We start from the raw sequence: 20,253 nt of genomic DNA, 5'->3' as shown, positions 1-20,253 counted from the left end.
TTGCAGTGGCGTTCATAAGAACCTCAAATGGTAGGAGATTTCATTGGTTAGCTTAGTTTAAACATTAATAATTTCACATTATAAAAATAATAATAATAAAAATAAAAAAATTCTATAGAAAAAAAATAAATAAAAAAATAAATCACAAAATTAAATAATGACAACAATAATACATAAACATACATCAATAAAAAGTAATAAATACAAATGCAAGGCATACAATAATCAGTTGTTAAAAATATGTAATATTTGTTAATATGTGGATGGCCTTGTTTCTAGTACTTTGAACGTAACTCAAGTAGTTCCACAGGGTTCAGTACAGAGGCCTCTTCTTTTTACTATGCAGTATATACTAATAATATTGATCAAAATATTAAAAATGCTAAAACTAGTTTTAAATGTCGATAAAAGAAAAAACATATGTTATTTTAAAATTCAAAACAAACTAAGCAAAACTAGGTTCTATTAGTACTACTACCCATGGTGCAGAGATTGAATTGGTGTCCCAGTACAAACATCTTGGAATTTTAATTGATGATGCACTTTCTTTAAGTTCTCACATTTAGCAACTGGTGAAAATTTTTTAATTGATTTTAGGCTTCTATTTTAAGAACTGCTTTCTTTTTATGCTAAAAAGAAGCTGGTTGATGCAACATTTATGTCGATAATGGACTACAGTGATGTTATCTACATGCATGCTTCGTCTCTGAGTGCATTAGATACTGTTTACCATGGTGCACTAAGATTTATAACTAATTTTAAATCTCTTACTCATCATTGTGTGTTGTATACTAGGGTAGGTTGGTCTGCTTTGTCCATTTGTAGGCTCAAGCATTGGCATATCTTTGTTTACAAATCTATATTGGGTTTACTCCCATCATATCTCATCTCATTTAATGTTAAATGTCATGAAAACAGTTTCTATGTGCTTCTCCATAAGAAATAGGCCTGCAAGGGATAAATTTGAGGTGCTGATTAAAAATAAAGTTATTGAAGAAGTGAACGAATTCAAGTGTCTTGGCATTACTCTAGACGTGAATTTCAAATTTCATAGTCTTGTTAAAAATATATGTGTAAGAAGGTTAAGCCAAGTCTAAATTGTTTTCAATTTATTAGAAGACTTAACATAATCAAACTGCAAATTTATACATGCACAAAATGATATTCTCAGACTTGTCATGTTGCATTACATCACAGTCACAAGCCTCTTTAACCACATTGGTTAAAGCCTATTTATTCGATATATAAACAATGGACTTAAATTATGGACTCAAAGCCTATGCAATCGCATCATTGTATGGATTTATGTAAATGTAATCTTTTTGGTTTTGATAGTTTTATTAAATTTAATTATCTTAAAATAGTTTTTTAAATGTTTAAAAAAATCATGTTCCATTGGTGCTTTCAGGTCTAATCAGTAGGCATCAAACTCGGTTGGTGGTTCGAGCCTCGGCTGGGTCAGTTGGCGTTTCTGTGTGGAGTTTGCATGTTCTCCCTGCGTTCGCGTGGGTTTCCTCTGGGTGCTCCGGTTTCCCGCACAGTCTAAAGACATGCGGTAGAGGTGAATTGGGTAGGCTAAATTGTCCATAGTGCATGAGTGTGAATGAATGTGTATGGATGTTTCCCAGAGATGGGTTGCAGCTGGAAGGGCATCCGCTGCATTAAACATGTGCTGAATAAGTTTATTCTGCTGTGGCGACCCCGGATTAATAAAGGGACTAAGTCAAAAAGAAAATGAATAAGTGAATGATTGAATGAATAATAATAATTAGTCACAGGGATGTGACTAAATTAAAAACTATTATTTTAGGTAATTTTGGAATACATTCCAACGTAGAAATTGTTCTTTTTTTTACCAGGGCTGGACGATATTGCAAAAAATATTTTTGAATATTATAATTATTTTAATTTACCAACATTAATAAGGCAAATATATTTAATTAAAAAACAAAAATATTTGAACAAAAGATCTGATCTCTTTTTAATAAAATAAACAAGTGTTAGAGAGACACTTAAATTTGATGATATAAAATGTTACAAAGTGTATGCAATGGTAGAAGGTGTGAATAATAATGATACAGTAAACCTCAAACTCTGTAAGTGAAACAAGTTATAATAATCAAATCGCAGCTTTCAACTAAAGGAACCAACCATCATCTTTCAAATACATATTGAACATTACAAATTGCAAAGTTGAATGACTAATTTACCCCTATGCTAAAAAATCTTTCAGATGGGGTGCTAACGGCTGGGGTGCACCAGAAAAGAAACCAAAAAGCCACTCTGGCGACATCCTTACATCTTTTTTTTATTTACAATCTCCTCACTGCTGTTATACGGCACTCATTTTCGCATGTGTTGTTATTCTGACCTGAAGTGACAAGCGCGAGCCTATGGAATCTCACGTAACTAGGCGACCATCAAGTGTTTTCTCAAAGGATGACAAACGGACAAACCATTGTTGGAACTTCAATACAAGTAAGAAGTGTTTGGGTGCTCTGTGTTTGTCTCAGGTAATTAGTCTGCCGTTATTACTGAAATGTGTATATTCCATACAATGTGTGAAGCAGATTGGTTAGTTCTACTGACATAAATCGCGGTGCTCTCGTGGCATTCGGAAAAGTTCATATGTTGTTCAACAGTGTGTACCTGGAAAATGCACGTGCGTTCCAATGTGCGAGTCAATGTCACTCCCTCCATTGGAAATTGCAAACTGACACACTAAGATTATTGGCATTTTTCCAAGGCACGCACTCATCAGACACAGATTAATAAAACTATAACACTTCATACCAGCTTTTTTTTATCATTATTGACAATGGTGTTGGCTCAATAAATATCGATACAGATTTTATCACCCAGCCCTATATTTTACAGTGTCTATAAAAATGCTAAAATAGGAATACAGAAAGAACCGATATATCACAGGAATCTCACCTTCATAGATTTAGGATCAAGCTTAGACCAGTGAGTTGGTGTAGTGACTTCCTTTGAATCATCTTCATCCTTATCCTCCTCCTCCTATGGCCGTGGTGTGAGAAAGACAGGGAGAGAAAAGACAACAGCGTGTTAACACACAACTCCTGGACGCTGACGTTTTCTGAAACAAAAGTTGATCCGTGCAAGAAGCAAGGTCACAACTGTCTCTCATTGTCTCCTCCTACTGAGCTCTTGATTGGGTAAAAAAATTATCCACTGCTAGGATAAATGGAAGCTCTCTAGCTTTCAGAAACAGATCCATATCCCACTCATCAGCCAATCAATGCCAGTTCTGTGGAATACAAAAAGATAATCAATGACAGTGGGTTCAAGAGATGGACATGGGACAGATGAGAGGTCTCCAAACCCTACGTCTACGTTTACTTTTTTGCCCACTCTTTTTTTTTAGCTCCTTTTCTTAAAACACCTAGTCAGAACTGTCCTGGGATAAAACAATCTCCCTGGAAAATCACATCCACAAAAGGTCTAGACACAGCGTCCAATCAGAGAACAGCGTAAATAACATAATAGTAATAAAAAAAAGAAGACAGACAAGAGACAGAACTCAAAAGAGAGTTCGGCAGATATCGAATACTGAACAGGAAACTTAAATAAACACACACACAAACATCAAAAAACGCAACTGGCTCTCCAGATTCCAGCATTCACTTCCCAATTGGTCTCATAGACTCTTGCATTGAAATCAGATCTAATGGATTACATTTGGAAATGTAGCGTTCTCTCAATCAGGCCGGAGCTGGAAGCTGTTTTGCCAGTTGCGGCAGGTGTCATAAAGTAGGACCTATGCTCTTCCGCTGTGTGTGAGACTGCGTGACAGAGGGAGAGCAGGAGGAAATGGGGTGGAGGGTCAGGGATGAGACAGGGATGAGAGGAAGAGGGATGGTAAAAGTGGGTTCTGTATGATGCCTGTGATACTTGTCTGTTTCTTTCTGTGCTTTCTGAGTGTTTAGCTTGTCTATTCCTGTGCCTGTGAGAAGCGGAAATGAGAAGAGAGGGATTAGCGTTCAGTGCCTGTTCTCCATCAGCCTCCTTCCGTTCAGCCAAGAGTTTCTCTGCCAGCTGCTCCTTGAGTCCACGGGACAGCTCCTCCCACTCTGAGCGGGTAGGAAGACAATGCCAAACATCCGGGAGAAATAAAACCACTGTCTCCACATGTGCGGGGACTGTCCGCCCTTTGTGAGTCTCCTCAGGGCGGTGATAGCGTATCTCTGCAAAACGATACCTGTCGCAAAGGAAGAAGCGCGTTGGAAAGAAACATTCTGTGAGACATGTCCCATTTCCCCCAACACACACACACACACACGTACAAAAAGCAGCGATCCCCTCGACCCCCCAAATGACACACGCATGAAAATACAGTCTGCGTAACTCCACGGGGGTTTCTCAGGGTGAGCGGCAGCCACGCATCAGGGAGGTCGACAGACAATATCGACAGCTAAAAAACAAATCAACAACAAAACAAAACAAAAAAAGACCCTCCCCCTGCGTCAGGCCCCTCCCAACGGCACCCTTCAATCTGAACCGGCTGCTCGTGAAAGATCGCGAATGAACCCCCGGGGGTGTGAGAGAAGGACAGATTCAGACACAGTGAAAGCAAGTTAAATATGTAAGATATTTAACACAAGGCAAAGGTCAGAGAGAACAGAAAGTAACGATGGCGGCGACGGCGACTCCTCTGGCTCTGCTCTCGGAGCAAAAGAATCAATGCATTCACCACATAAATAGATATAGAGGCAGGAGTGCCACACACATTAGCATAAACATTGCAAAAAAATAACAAATCATGAACACAAAAAGCTTCAAACATGTCAGGAGATACACTGCTGTGTCAAAACCATGCAGCGGGTCACAGATATTTGGATGTTGGGTCTGCTGAGCCTTTTTATATATATATATATATATTTATATATTAAAAGACGCACATATGGAGATTACAAGGAGACGCGTTGACACAAACCGAAAAAGGAGCTTTACTTACCACTGGGTGCATAAACTCAGATCAATGCCTGTCAGAGCCTTACAACAACGCACGGCTGTCTTTATAAGGACTGAGGCATCGTGTTCTGGGTCGGCCCCATCCAAAGAGGGAGACCAGTGACCCCCAATGGCCATGGCCTCATCCTTGCCCCGCATCCCCACCAAGAACTGAAAAACAGAGGAGTTTGAAATGGGTTACCATGCTGGGAGTGATATGAAGATGGCTAATGTGGCAAACACAGGGAGAGACCACATCAGATGAGCTTATTCCACACAGCAAAGCGTTCAGCAATGGAATAGGACAAAGACATCACAGTCAGCTCCCCGACACCATTACAAAACCCCCACATCAAACACAGGAGTGGACAAACATCGTTAACGTTAAGAGGTGCAAGAGTGAACACAATAGTTAATAGTTTCCAATTGCAGGGTCATGAAAGTAAAAATCCCATTCAGAGTCTTCATAGAAAAACTGAATTAGGAAACTTACAACTTATACCTAACATATAACTAGGCCCACACGGAATCTGCACACGCAGAAAACCGTAGACTTTCAGCCCATCCTTGAGTCTACTTATTTACTTGTGTAAATGTGTGTAAATTTATATTTATTCAGTTTTGAAATTATTTTCAGTGATATTATTGACTAATATAAAAATGTTCATATGATTTATTTGCAATAAAGTTTTTAAAGTAATATTTTCTGTCTTTTAGTAGATAAAATATATGTGAGACTTGGATTGGAGTTGGATTGTAAACATTAAATAAAAGTTAAAAATTTATTATTTTTTAATTGAATATATTAAGTTTTTAGTTACAATACTCCCAAAAATTATTCCACATATATAAAATTGTAAAATAAATAAATGCTGCTTTAAAGAAATGAACCAGCAAACCTTTTATTACCAAACAATTATGCTATATCGTAATTAATACATCATTTACTTCACTCTTAAGCTTCTCCAAATGGTCTGCTCATACAATGAGTATAGTCAGAAAAGGCTACTCGTTTAACCAATCTGTTTTCATTAGCAGTAGACAAAAAGCCTTTTTTTGTAAAATGCCCAGTAAACGTTCATAACTTAGTTTGGCAAACTTTAAAACTATTACTCAGATTCTTTGTTTATCAGGGGCAATAGATTTTCTGGTGCAGACACAGACAAAAAACTAAAGTGATTTAAATCACATGATTCCATTTCTTAGGTCAATTTCTTAGGTCACGTAAAATTCTATGTAATAATTTTTTTTTAATTATACAAGATTAAATCTGAATAAACTTCTTGTTTTAAACACAATCAACATCTGCTGCCTGCAGGAAAATGTACAAGTAATCTAGCTTATTTTTTTCCAGTGCAAGCATTGACTGCTTTATCAAGTTATCCTGGACAATAAAACAATGTATGTATTATATAACACACTTATTTTGCCATATAAAAGTTTTTTGTTTTTTTTGAGGGGGGGGAAATACATATAAATCTTATTTACAATCCTTATGTACAATGCAGAAAAAAGTGATTAGACTGATAGATATTTGGAGCATACAAATCCTTTATTTTTTAAATTGAAGATACTCAAGTTCAATTATTTGGTTACATTTAAAACAGCACAATTTATGTTTAAAGCTAGGAATAAATTACTTCCGTAGTGCATACAAAACTTTTTTGAAGACAAGGGGAATATAATCTGAGAGAAGAACAAAATTTTAGGAGGTTGAAAACAAGGACAACTTTAAAAAGTTTGTGTATGTCTGTATGTGGTGTGAAATTATGGAACAGTCTAGAACAGTTTCTCAAACAATGTCAGGATATTAATCGATATAAAAAGTTGTATAAATATATATTATTAAAGGAATATAATGATGAATAGAGGAGATTGAAAAAGGCTAAAATGAGAAGGGTATGATGAAATTTCAAATAATGGCTGTTTGCAGTCCTATGTATTTTTTGGGTCTATGTTATAAAATGTAAACGTATAAATGGAATCAAACATATGATATGTCAAAGAAGGGAAAACGATCAAATATGTCTCATGCAAAGCTCATTTGTCCCATGCAAAAAGAAGAGATAAGTAAAAGAAGAAATACGTTTAAGTAATAGACAAATGATGTGTGGTAATGGGGTGGGAAAATAGTAAGCTTGTGCTTTATCCCGCTCCATTTTCTACCTTGATGAAATGTATTTTTTGTTAAAGAATTTTTATGTTTGATATTTCTGTTCGAAAATAAATAAATCACATCAAATCAAGTACACAAAATATTAGCTAATTTGTTTTGTCTTAATTGTGTTTAACTTGATGGAAGAATGAACATGGACAGAACAAGGCATTTTTCAGAACATATTTAACGTCAGATAATCCAGAAATAGGTTATAAAAAAAAAATAAAAAAAAAGATTTCATTTGAATTAACATAAATTATAACCTGCATTTTTTCACAATTTATCATATTGAATAAATGCACTCTATAGGGGGTCACACACCAGATGTGCTGCTTAGCACCGCGAACATAGCGTGCAGATGACAGTTGGAAGTATCGCACACCAGATGCGCGCATTTGAAAATTATTTCATACGAAACTATTTAGATGGCACTCTATGTCATGGCAGAAATATGAGTGGGCCAAGTCTGCAGCTGTCTGCGGTGTCCGTACCCTGATAGAAATTTATGTTTAGAATTCTAATGGTCCGTTTCCACTGAGTGGTATGGTACGGTATGGTTCCACTTTTTTGGCACCCTTTCGAAAGGGTACCAAACACGAGAAAAGTGTACCAAAAGGCAGAGCTAGACGCGCAGCTGAACACTACTGGTTTACAGAGATACGTCATTCGCTTAGGTAACAAGCCAGAATGAAAACAAAGGAACCGCCATGTTTAAAATACACAGCCGAGATATTACAGCGTAATTATATATACATATAATAACGAGCCATGGTTGACCCAGGCTAAAACAAACCTTGTCGTCGTCAAGATGAACAGCTACAATGCCAAAAAGTAGAGCAGATTTACCCTGTGCCCCTGCCAGTCTGAAGCGCGAGCGGTTTCGCTTTCTTGCTTGCGCTCGTCACGCGTCTATATCTGAAATGACAAACTTCTTGAGCTGATGATAATAGCGTGCGCTTGATTACTGACGTGCTTTTGAAACCCGATCCTGTCAGAAACTGACAAACGCGAAAGTGAAGTGCGAAAAAACAAAGGAGAAGCCGGAAAAAAGGAGCACATTATTTTTTCAGCAAACGTGAACAAATTGCCATGTTTAACTATTATCATCAACTTTTGGACTATTATGAACTCGGAATGACGGAATTGTGCTGCTGAAGATTAATGACACAGATGAGAGGTTTGCTCTGACTGTGGGCTATATTTTGTGTTGTGTTTGAACCTAAATAAGGACTAAATGTATGCTGTGTTTAGTTCTTCTGTAGTTGGTAACATATCAGCGACTGTAAGGGTCTGTATGTGTTCATTTATATTGCATTTATTTATTTATTTTATATAAGTGCAGACATTACAGTAGGCTATTTCGTTTATACAGAAGTATTTATGTGTATAAAGCATCTGTTTTGTGAGAAGTGCTTCTCATATGATATGCAAGCGACCCCTAGCCTACAGCTTTACTGTAGACATTTTCTTGAGCGAAAATTATGTAGACTGAAGCCTTATGGCTTACTTGGGTATCATTTGTTAATTTATTATTATTATTATTATCATCATTATTATATGTGTATGTATGGGTCTTTGTTGTTGTTGTTGTTGTTGTTATTGTTTGGTTTGTTCGTTTCCTTTTTTTGTTGTTGTTGTTGTTGTTTACTTTCTTTATTTTCATCTGAATATGCTTCAGAGAGTAAGAAACGTGTTTATTACCACCCAGTATTTCTTTCCTCAATATTGTGAAAATAATGTACTATGGTTTTTCTTTCTCTCACTTGTAATACCTCTCTGATTGAGAATTGTTAATAAAAAGAGTTAAACTAAAATAACTGATGAAGAAACTCAATGGGATACTAAGAGTCACTGCTGTGCTCTAGTGGCTAAATCACAGCAGAAGACCGCAACAGTAATAAAAAACAATGTTGTCCATTCCTGTGAAATTGCTACAACTGAAGTGCAAAACAAATGCCATTAAAAAGCACACAAGTTAGTGATTACATATAATGCATGCTTATTGCACAAACCCAGCAGCATTTAGAGGCATTATCTGGAGAGCCGTACCTTGATGAGGCGGGCAGGGTGCTGGAACGAGTCTCTGAGCTCGGCTGGATCTTCTGACAGAGCACATGACTTATGATACAGCTCATCTAGACTGGGGTTGGCCAACAGCATCACCTATAACCATTACCAAAAAAATCATGACTGTCAAAAATCCTCTGAAATGGAAAGCAGCATTATTCTGACTCTACCTTTGCACTGTAGGTGTGATTGGCATCAGGCGGGTCCAGCACTGCTGTGTTTTTGACCAGCGAGTCCACCTCTTTATGCATGATGTGGAAGTTACAGTAGTTTCCAAAAGTGAAAGGTCTTGACAAGGGGAAGGCATCCACCCAGGTAAACACAGCGTTAAAGAAGTCACTAGGGATGTAGAGGCTCTGATACCTCCGCCGCAACTCCATCATGTCACAATTGTATCTGTTGAAAACAGAGAAAGGCAATAATTAACTCAATATATTCCTAAGTAGGCATGAAGCCTGGTTTACACTCGATGAGTCTACTAGTTCGCTTGAGTGCGCCCGGCGAATGTGATGTCATGGCTGAGTTTGCGGAGGTTTGCCTTATTTGATTCGAATCGAATATCCTGTCAAAAAAGTCTAGTGGCTGGGAATGGGCTTTTTACAGTGTTGTTTTTGTTGTGTTTACATTGATGAACATGGCCACTGTGTAAATGCCAGTATAGTTACGAGCTTATTGCCACATTAGATCGTTATGATAACATAATATATGCCTTCAGTGATTTCCTAAGAGATAAATACCAAAAAATAACACAACTGGAATAACTACAGCAGTCGCAATCGTCTGATCTCATATGAAGTAAGAGATCGCGATGACATATGACGACGTTTACAGGTGCTGTCCCATTTCTTAGGGGTAAATTTTGAAGTCCTTCCCCTTCGCACTTGGTTTTAAGGGCGAAGGGGAAGGGTAGGGGTACAAAAATAGAATTGGGATTGGGCCAAAGTAGCAGCGGAGACCATTTATTAAAAACCAACCATAAAAACGTTTTTTTTTTTTTTTTTAGATGACATTACAATAAAAACCCAAATTAAAACAACAATACAACAACCAAATACTAGAAAACAAACAATCTCTGCAACACTCATCTCTCATTGACTTACCCATCGAGAGAGAATTTGGAAAACTGCACAGTATATCTTGGGACGACTCTGCGTGGCCGTCTTGGTGAACGTTCTCGGCGAGGAGAGCGATCTCTAGAGCGTTTCCGCATGGGTGAGCGTTCTCTCGATCGTCTTCTCTCTCTCTCTCTTTCACGACTAACCAAACACAGGCAAAAAAAAAAAGCATGGACATTAACATCAAATAAAGACAAATCATAAATGACAAAATCCTATATTTGTTTCTGATTTCACCTCAGTCTTGATAAGCACAGAGAGTCTGGTGTATGTTTGAGTGCTGACCTGCGATCATCTTTCCTCAGGATGAGCTCTGGCCGGTCACTGCGGCTGGGGAAGCGTGGTGAGGGCTCCACGCGCCTCACCTGCTGAGGCTGAGGCATCATCCGCACTGGAGGCTGTAGCAAACCTCCAGAAAACACAGAGTCTGCAGGCGCAGAGAGACAGAGGCAAGGATATCAGGTCTGGGGGTTTGTTTTTCATACATGGACTGCCGAGTTATGCCGAGGTCAGACTGCATGATTTTTAAAGTAGTCGCGTCACGGATGTTTTCACACTGCATGACTATCTGGGGTAGTATTGTGTCGTTGCTGTGTTTACACTGCAAGATGGATCGGCAACATGGGGTTTCACACTGCATGACTTTACAATAGGAGAATCGCAACAACTTTGTCTCAGGCTACAAACTACGTCTCACAACCAAACACACGCAAGAAGTGACACGGAAACAATGCGCGGTCATGTAGCATATATTTTGTTATTAACTAAATAATGAGAAAGAAGCCTTTAGTGGAGTAGAAAATGTACTTATTTTGCCCACCTGGCTTTGAAGGGAATTAGCAATTTCTTCTCAACTTTTTTCTTTTTCGAGCCGGTTGTGGTATTGCTCTGATGACAGATCAAATAGACACAGGTGCTCCTGCCAAATTTACACTAGTTTTTCTACCATTTCTTGGGTCCAAATAGACCAAAAAGAAGTGTTTTAGCTCCAACCATAATCAAATACACCTGAACCAGCTAATCAAGCTCTCACTAGATATACAAGAAACCTCCTGGCAGGTGTGTTGAAGCAAGTTGGAGCTAAACTCAACAGGACAGCAGCCCTCCGGACCCCTGCCCTAAACCAGTCAATCCACTACATCATGACTCTGGTGACGGCTGAGGGGTTGATGTACCTTTAGGGGGCGGCTGGGGCAGCAGTGGCTGCGGTGGGTTCTGCAGGAGTGGAGCCAGAGATGCGGCGGAGAGCTGGGCCTGCAGGAGAGATGGAGGAGGCCCCTGTGCAGGGACACTGAATGTGGTGGGTGGGGGTAGAGACTGAAGCATGGTGGGACCTGGTTTCATCATATTCTGGACCGGTGGCTGGCTCTGAAAAATAAGAGATAGAGCAGAAGAGACAGGTTGCATGTATGCACAACCACTTTATACAGAAGCAAAAGCTTCACTTTTTCCATATTTTTATGTTACAGCCTTTTTCCGAAATGGATTAAATTCATTTCCTCAATATTCTACACACAATACCCCATAATGAAAATGTGAAAAAAGATTTTTTTTTAAATTGTTGTAAATTTATTAAAAATAAAAAACCTGAAAAAAAAAAAAAAAAAAAAATCACATGTACATAAGTATTCACAGTCTTTGCTCAATACTTTGTTGATGCACCTTTGGCAGCAATTACAGCCTCAAGTCTTTTTGTATATAATGCCACAAGCTTGGCACACCTGTCTTTGGGAATTGTTGCCTATTCCTCTTTGCAGTACTTCTCAAGCTCTATCAGGTTGGATGGGAAGCGACGGTGTTTCAGGTCTCTCCAGGCAAATTCCAGACAGGGAGTGGCTTCCGTCTGGCCACAGAAGAACGCTGTAGCTCAGACAGAGTGACCATCAGGTTATTGATCACCTCCCTGACTAAGGCCCTTCTCCCCCGATCACTCAGCTTACATGGGCGGCCAGCTCTAGGAAGAGTCCTGGTGGTTCCAAACATCTTCCACGTATGGATGATGGAGGCCACTGTGCTCATTGGGACTTTCAGAGCAGCAACTTTCTGTAACCTTCCCCAGCCTTGTGCCTCAAGACAATCCTGTCTCGGAGGTCTACAGACAATTCCTTTGTCTTTATGCTTGGTTTGTGCTTTGACATGCACTGTCAACCCTGGGCCCTTATATAGACAGGTGTATGTCTTTTCAAATCATGTCCAATCAACTGAATTTACCACAGGTGAACTCCAATTAAGCTGCTGAAATATCTCAAGAATGATCAGTTGAAACAGAATGTACCTGAGCTCAATTTAGAGCCTCATGGCAAAGGCTGTGAATACTTATGTACATGTGATTTTGCAGGTTTTTTATTTTTAATAAATTTGCAGCAATTTCAAAAAATCTTTCTTCACATTGCCATTATGGGGTATTGTGTGTTGAATTTTGAGGAAATAAATGAATTTAATCCATTTTGGAATAAGTGCTGTAACATAAACAAATGTGGTAAAAGTGAAGCACTATGAATACATTCCGGATGCACTGTAATGCATAAAAATGCTTGATATTAAAGCTGGCCAATGCAGTTAAAACATGATAATGATAAAATCCTCGTAATTCATTGTCTTTGGCCAGAAATACGCCCCCTCCTCCCCATAAAAACATATTAATTTTTCAACTAAACTGACAACCAAAAATTATTACTTTCAGTGATAAAATTAATACTTTTAGCAAATAAAAGCTGTTTTTTTACTTAAGTAAAAAAAATACCTCAAAAAGAACATTTAAAAAAATACATTTAAAACTTATAAACTCATATTATATTTCACAATTTGATAGTTTTCACCATGATTTCAAGTAAATATTTTTTCTTTGAAACTTATTTCAGAAAAGAGTTTAAAAATCCAAAACTTTGAACCAGCTACAAAATGTATTTGAAAAAACATTATTCAATAACACACAGTATAAAATGCATAGCCCTACTTCAGATAATAAGTCCAAGTCAAACAAATCCTTAAAGGGGTAGTTCACCCAAAGCTGAAAATTCAGTCATCCTTTACTTGTTCTAAACCTGTTTGACTTTCTTTCTTCTGTTGAACACAAAAGAAGATATATTGAAGAAATGTTGAAACGTGTAATGATTGACTTCCACAGAATTTGCTTTTCCCCGCTATGCAAGTAAACGATTACAGGTTTTCAGCTTTCTTCAAAATATTTTCTTGTGTGTTCAACTGAATAAGAAAACTTTAAGGTGAGTAAATGGCAAGTAAGGCCCAATCCCAATTAAATTTTTGTACCCCTACCCCTTTCCCTTTGAAACAGAGTGTGAAGGGGAAGGGCTTTAAATTTTACCCCTAAGATATGGGACAGCACCTGCACACGTCATCATATGTCATCTTACTTCATATGAGATCAGACGATTGCGACTGCTGTAGTTATTCCAGTTGCTTTATTTTTGGTATTTATCTTCAGGAAATCAATCAAGGCATTTTATGTTATTATAACGATCTAATGTGGCAATAAGATCGTAACCATACTTCTCATTTACACAGTGGCCATATTCATCAATGTAAACACATCAAAAACAACATTAACATTATAGCAGACACTGTAAAAACCTATTCCCAGCCACTAGACTTATCTGACAGGGTATTCGTGTGTCATCGAGTGTCAGAATGTTGTGGGACTGTTATAGATGAGCTATGATTAGGGATTATAGATACAAAATTTGTTTTTAGGAGGTTTTCATGATGGTAAAACATGAACGCGGTTATGAATATATTAAAACATATGCTTGTTTGTTGTAAAAATTCATAATAATGACAAAAAATACTAAGTTGTGGATCTCCTTACTTCCGGGTGCAGCTATCCTGCTGTTGTGCCTGGTGTATTCTGGGTAATTTTCTTACCCCTTGGTTTCAAGTATGGTCCTGAAAAATCTCCTTTCAAAGGGGTATCTACCCCTTCCCCTTAGCCCTACTCCTTCAAGCTAAAGAGAATTGGGACAAGGGGCAGAGCTAAGGGGTAGAATTGGAATTGGGCCTAAATGTTTATTTTGGGTGAACTATCCCTTTAAGCATATTGTACTCACCAGCATTCAAGCAGAGCCTATAAAAAAGTATTTAAAATAAATAGCATTAAGCCATCTCCAATACAGGTTTAGATAACCATTTTAATGGATGGGAGGGAAAAGTGCCTAAATGAGTAATGAAGGAGCACTAAACCCAGTAAAAAGAAAAGAAAATGATTAGAAAGAGATGAAGACAGAGGAAGTTGAAGCACTGCTGTTACCATTTACCACTTTTGGCCCCTGTTGAAAGACAATAGATTGTGTTTTAAGAGAAAAAAAAAAAAACACTAAAAAAAGGCACATTCTTTATAAAAAAAAAAAAAAGAAAAAAAAAGGCAAGCATTTTGGACTTTCAAAAGGAGACAATGAGTATGTTTACATGGACACTAATAATACGATTTTAATACGATTAAGACAATACTCTGATTAAGAGTCTACCATGTAAACATCTATTTTTGATTAATCTGATTAAGTTTATAATGAAACTAAACAGAAATCGAATTAAGACTTGTGGAGTATGCCGATTTTACTTGCATTATTGAGGTGCAATACAGACATAGAAACATCGGAATCAAACTATTACCATAGTGTAGGATTTTCACCGCATTTTGTGATAGGATAGTCTTTACACAAACTGCTGTTTGACGCTATTCTCTGCACCTACCGAGTCAGTGAAGATTTTTTTCCCGTACGGTATCAAATTCCATTAAAATTACACTCTTCCAGTAGTTCATACTCGCAACCAATATCTCATTAGCATGGGGGCATGCATGAAATGTTCCCAAATGAAAGTGAAAATGCCAAACTGCAGTTAAAGTCGACAAATTAAAAATAAAACACACAAAATTACATGAAACTCAGAAAACTTGAATAGCACGATGCTATATAGGCATGTGGCTATAACATGTAAAATGGGGAACATTCAAAAGTAACTCATGTAAACACCTTAATCATATTATTGTCTTATTCAGATTAAGGCAAATAACTCGCTTACTGATGTCCTTGTAAATATAGTCAATGTCTTACAACTGTTAATTACACAAAACAAAAAAGCTTTTATTTTATCATCACTGGCACAGTGTGACATTTGTGTCAGGATATAGAGATGTCAAAAATATCATAAGTGCCCTTAATCACTATTAATTAATGAAATAAATGAAAAGTAGCTAACAAAAATTAAAAATAACAAAAAATTGCGGTAGCTCATTATAATGACTACAGTCTATGAATCATTTATAAAGCATTAGCAAATGGTGAAATCATTATCTGTTAAGCATTACCTCTACATTAATAAACGTTAGTAAGCAGTTTATAAATACAGCTACAAATGCTCTATCCTTGACTTAAGCACATGTATAATGTGCTTAATGGTTGTGTTCTCATACTTTAATTATTATTTTTTCATTACTGAATTAAGTATTGCATTATTTACAAACCAGTTATTTGAAGGAAGTTGCTGGTCTTTAATTATTTAAAATGCATAAGTAAATTAGTAATAAACTATTCAAATTAACATTATATATCTTATTATTCAGACATAAATAGTTCATTTGGATGTTAATAATGCTCATTAAACTCAACTTCATCCAGTTTTGTGGCCTAATCTAACCTGAGGACGATTTATGCTTTAAAAATCCCTTATAAATGACAATTAAAGGCTCAGTTAAATTCTAAACAGGAAAAAAAAAAATAAAAGAAACAACTTTATTAATTTCCATTCATTTGAAGATGCCCAAATGAAACTGTATCAGATGAAAAATAAATCTTTGCAACCTTATCTAAAAATAAATTACTGTACAGTTTAAACATCACTAAATAACATTGAAATGTATCATATTGTATTGTTAAATTATTATATTGTTTTATGTATATTTTATCCAATTTTTATAGTAATTTTATTTTTTAGATAGGATTGCAACGATTATTGTTTATTTAATACTAAGCCTTTAATTGTCATTTATGAGGAATTTATGAAGCATAAATAGTCCTCACTTTAACTTTAGATTAGGTCACAAAACTGCATTAAGTTGAGTTAATAAAGCATTTATTCACATACATAGTAATTATTAATATACGCCTGAACAATACTCTATATAATACACACTGAATAATACACAAACTACTCTTAAATACAAATGGTTTGTAAATAATGCAATACCAAATTTAGTCATGAAAAATAAATCCTTTAAATATGAAAACACAATCATTAAGCACATTATACATGTGTAGATATACATAAGTTAAGAATAGAGCATTAGTGACTACATTAATAAACGTTAGTAAGCAGTTTATAACTGCAGAGTTAATGCTTAACAAATAATGAATTCACTAGATGAGAATGCTTAATAAATTATTTATAGTGTGTAGTTATTATAAAATGCTACCAAAAATGCAATTTATTTGTAATAGGTTATACTTAAGCTAAAGTTTCAAATGTTTAATAGAAAACTTAACTTGATAAAATATTTTTAAAAATGTCTTTAAATAAATCACTGTGGATAACAAAAAAATGACTGCATTATGAGAGTACATAGACTACAGAATTTCCAAATATGTATGCAAAATAACAATTTGCAGGTAATTTACACACCCTTAGGCCATTTCTTTAGACAAAAAGATTTGTATCTCAAACTGTGACCCTTGGTGATTCATAATCTGCAAGTCAATGGCTACCAATGCTTTGAGAGTAAAAAAAAAATAACTTGCAGGCAAAACAAACCTAGTACTTATTGTTCCTTGCATATATATTGTGTTCCTGGCAACACAATCTAATGTGAAGAAAATGGTCCACTCTGTGGCAAGAAACATAATTTACAACCATTAAGGTCCCATGAAAGTACCTTGAAATATGCATTTTTTATTCAATGTTTGACATAATAGGGTATATGCGAAAGTATGCCGAAGTATTGCAGTAACCTGGGTCGAGTGCTTCCGGTGAACTGTATGCAGTTACAAAAACGGCGTATTTAAGGTCTGTTTTCTTTAAAAATCAACTATCTCCACTGCCTGACTGATATACGATAGAACTTGGGTCTCAGACTGTACAAAAAGCACTGCATTAAGTTACATTTTCCCGCACCATGTCATTAAAATATGAACATTTATCGTACTCCCCTATTTTCAATGAATTCATTTATTTCCTCAAAATTCTACACACATATCCCATAATGACAGTGTGAAAAAAGATTTTTGAAATTGTTGCAAATTATTAAAAATAAGAGTGTTCACAGCCTTCGCTCAATACTTTGTTGATGCACCTTTGGCAGCAATTACAGCCTCAAGTCTTTTTGAATTTGATGCCACAAGCTTGGGACACCTGTCTTTGGGAATTTTTTGCCCATTCCTCTTTGCGGTACTTCTCAAGCTCAATCAGGTTGGATGGGAAGCGATGGTGTACAGCCATTTTCAGACCTCTCCAGAGATGTTTAATAGGATTTAGGTCTAAGCTCTGGCTGGGCCACTCAAGGACATTCACAAAGTTGTTGTGAAGCCACTCCATTGATATTTTGGCTGTGTGCTTTGGGTCATTGTCCTGCTGGAAGATGAACTGTCGCCCCAGTCTGAGGTCAAGAGCACTCTGAAGCAGGTTTTTATTCAGGATGTCTCTGTACAATGCTGCATTCATCTTTCCCTCTATCCTGACTAGTCTTCAGTTCCTGCTGCTGAAACACATCCCCACAGCATGATGCTGCCACCACCATGCTTCAATGTAGGGATGGTATAAGCCTGGTGATAAGCGGTCCCTGGCATTCACTCCAAACAGTTCAATTTTAGTCTCATCAGACCATTAAATTTTGTTTCTTATAGTCTGAGAGTCCTTCAAATGCCTTTTGGCCACTCTACCATACAGGTCTGATTGGTGGATTGCTGCACAGATGGTTGTCCTTCTATAAGCTTCTCCTCTCTCCACAAAAGAACACAGGACCTCAGAGTGACCATAGGGTTATTGATCACCTCCCTGACTAAGGCCCCTCTCCCCCGATCACTCAGCTTAGATGGCCAGCCAGCCAGCTCCAACCAGCCACCCACTACTGACCACCGTGGTTGTCCATGCCACCGGGGTGGTAGTGCATGACGTCACACACTCTAAAGCACAAATTTCCGTTATGTTGCCAAGCATTACATTTCTGTAAGAATATAACGTTAGGCGCGATTCAGCAGGTTCAAGTTCAGCCATGAGTTCAGTCTGAGTTCCCAAACTGGGAACATTTTGGATTTGTGCCGAATGAGAAAGGCGAACCAATAAATTGGATGAAGCTATTTGTAGGGTTTGTTTCATAAAAATAAGTGTTAAAAGAGGAAACAAGTCGAATCTTCAGAGCAATCTTCGGTCATGTCACCCAGCCACGTAATATCAACTCATGTCTAATGAACGCAAACGCCCAGCTAGTCAGCCAGGTATCACAGAGGCCTTTCCAAAAATGGCCTTATACAAATGAGAAAGTGATAAATAGAAGACATTACCGAGAAATGTAGCAACATATTTGGTAGTTGAGAACGCGCCTATCCACAGCGTAGAGAAACCTGCTTTCCGAGAAATGCTGGCAGCGGAAAAATGAAGCAAGATTCCCTCTTTTGGCCACGGTTGCGAAAAAGTATCGAGATTTCCTCGTTCATTCTTGTCTGTGTTTACATTCCACCGCAAGCACACGTGAGTACTGCGCTGCAACAGCTGGCTGATCTGAACACAGAGACAGAACAACACCAGGACTCTGTTTTTATCATTCCTGGTGACTTAATCAGGCAAAACTTACACACTGAGCTGCCTGATTTCAAAAAGCACATTACATGCCCCACCAGAGGCAATAACATTTTGGACCATTGCTAAACCACAATAAAGGATGCATCGCTCCGTTGCCAGAGCAGCTCTAGGACTCTCCGATCACTGCCTGGTTCATCTTATACCAACTTACAGGCAAAAACTTAAAATTACTAAGCCAGTATTTAAGGACTGTTAAGAGATGAACCAACGACACAGAGCAGGTCTTCAAAGCCTGTTTTGAATGCACTGACTGGAGTGTTTTTGAAGCTGCAGCCACAGACCTGGACGAGCTCACAGAGACTGTAACATCATACCTCAGATTCTGTGAGGAGTTATGCATCCCTATCAAGACCTGCTTGTCATTTAACAATGATAAACCATGGTTTACACCAAAACTGACAGCTTCGTCAGGCCAAAGAGGATGCTTACAGGAGTGGGGACAGAATCTTATACAATCAGGCCAGGAACATACTGACAAAGGAGATTGGTGTGGCTAAGAAGAACTATACCAAAACGCTGCAAAACCAGTATCTGCCAACGACCCTGCATCAGTGTGGAGAGGTTTAAAGGATTTTACTAACTACAAGACACCGTCCCCCAGCAGCGACAGCAATAAACATCTTGCAAATTAGCTGAATATGTTCTACTGTAGATTTGACACCTTTGACCAGACACCTCACACCCCGCCCGGACCATCTCCCTACACAGCCATCAACATCACATCAACACACCCCGGATCATCTCCCTACACAGCCATCAACACAGCCCGGACCATCTCCCTTAACATCTGTTACAACCGGTCTGTGGATGATGCAGTCAACATGGGACTGCATTATACCCTACCACATTTGGACAAAAAAGGTAACTACGCAAGGATTCTGTTTGTGGACTTCAGTTCTGCCTTTAACACCATCGTCCCATCACTGCTAAAGTACAAACTGGCCCAGCTCTCTGTTCCTAGCTCTGTCTGTGGATCACCAGCTTTATGACAGATAGACAGCAGCTAGTCAGAATGGGCAAAATCACATCCGACAGCGGCAACCGATCAGCACTGGTGCCCCCCAGGGATGTGTTCTTTCTCCACTGCTCTTCTTCCTGTACACCAACGACTGCACCGCAAAAGACCCCTCCATC

The 20,253-nt window shown here is 37.6% G+C and overlaps 1 protein-coding gene across 2 annotated transcripts in view; it reads right to left on the bottom strand.

Moving 5' to 3' along the window:
• ccar1 (cell division cycle and apoptosis regulator 1) overlaps positions 1-20,253 on the bottom strand; it is a 55,989-nt gene that overhangs the window by 16,060 nt on the left and 19,676 nt on the right. Inside the window, exons 9-16 of one of the 2 annotated variants that reach the window (XM_056470394.1) lie at positions 11,490-11,682; positions 10,552-10,741; positions 10,300-10,455; positions 9,370-9,595; positions 9,182-9,295; positions 4,979-5,145; positions 4,012-4,222; positions 2,938-3,021 (exon numbers count right to left, since the gene is read on the bottom strand). In XM_056470394.1, coding sequence (XP_056326369.1) covers positions 2,938-3,021; positions 4,012-4,222; positions 4,979-5,145; positions 9,182-9,295; positions 9,370-9,595; positions 10,300-10,455; positions 10,552-10,741; positions 11,490-11,682 — 1,341 coding nt within the window. The remainder of the gene's footprint in view (positions 1-2,937; positions 3,022-4,011; positions 4,223-4,978; positions 5,146-9,181; positions 9,296-9,369; positions 9,596-10,299; positions 10,456-10,551; positions 10,742-11,489; positions 11,683-20,253) is intronic. The other variant, XM_056470395.1, reaches the window with a different exon arrangement.

The sequence above is a fragment of the Danio aesculapii genome, chromosome 13 (genome assembly GCF_903798145.1).
Source record: "Danio aesculapii chromosome 13, fDanAes4.1, whole genome shotgun sequence".
NCBI classification, from domain to species: domain Eukaryota; kingdom Metazoa; phylum Chordata; class Actinopteri; order Cypriniformes; family Danionidae; genus Danio; species Danio aesculapii.
The sequence above is the reverse complement of the archived record's forward strand: the minus strand, read 5'-3'. Positions and strand labels throughout refer to the sequence as shown.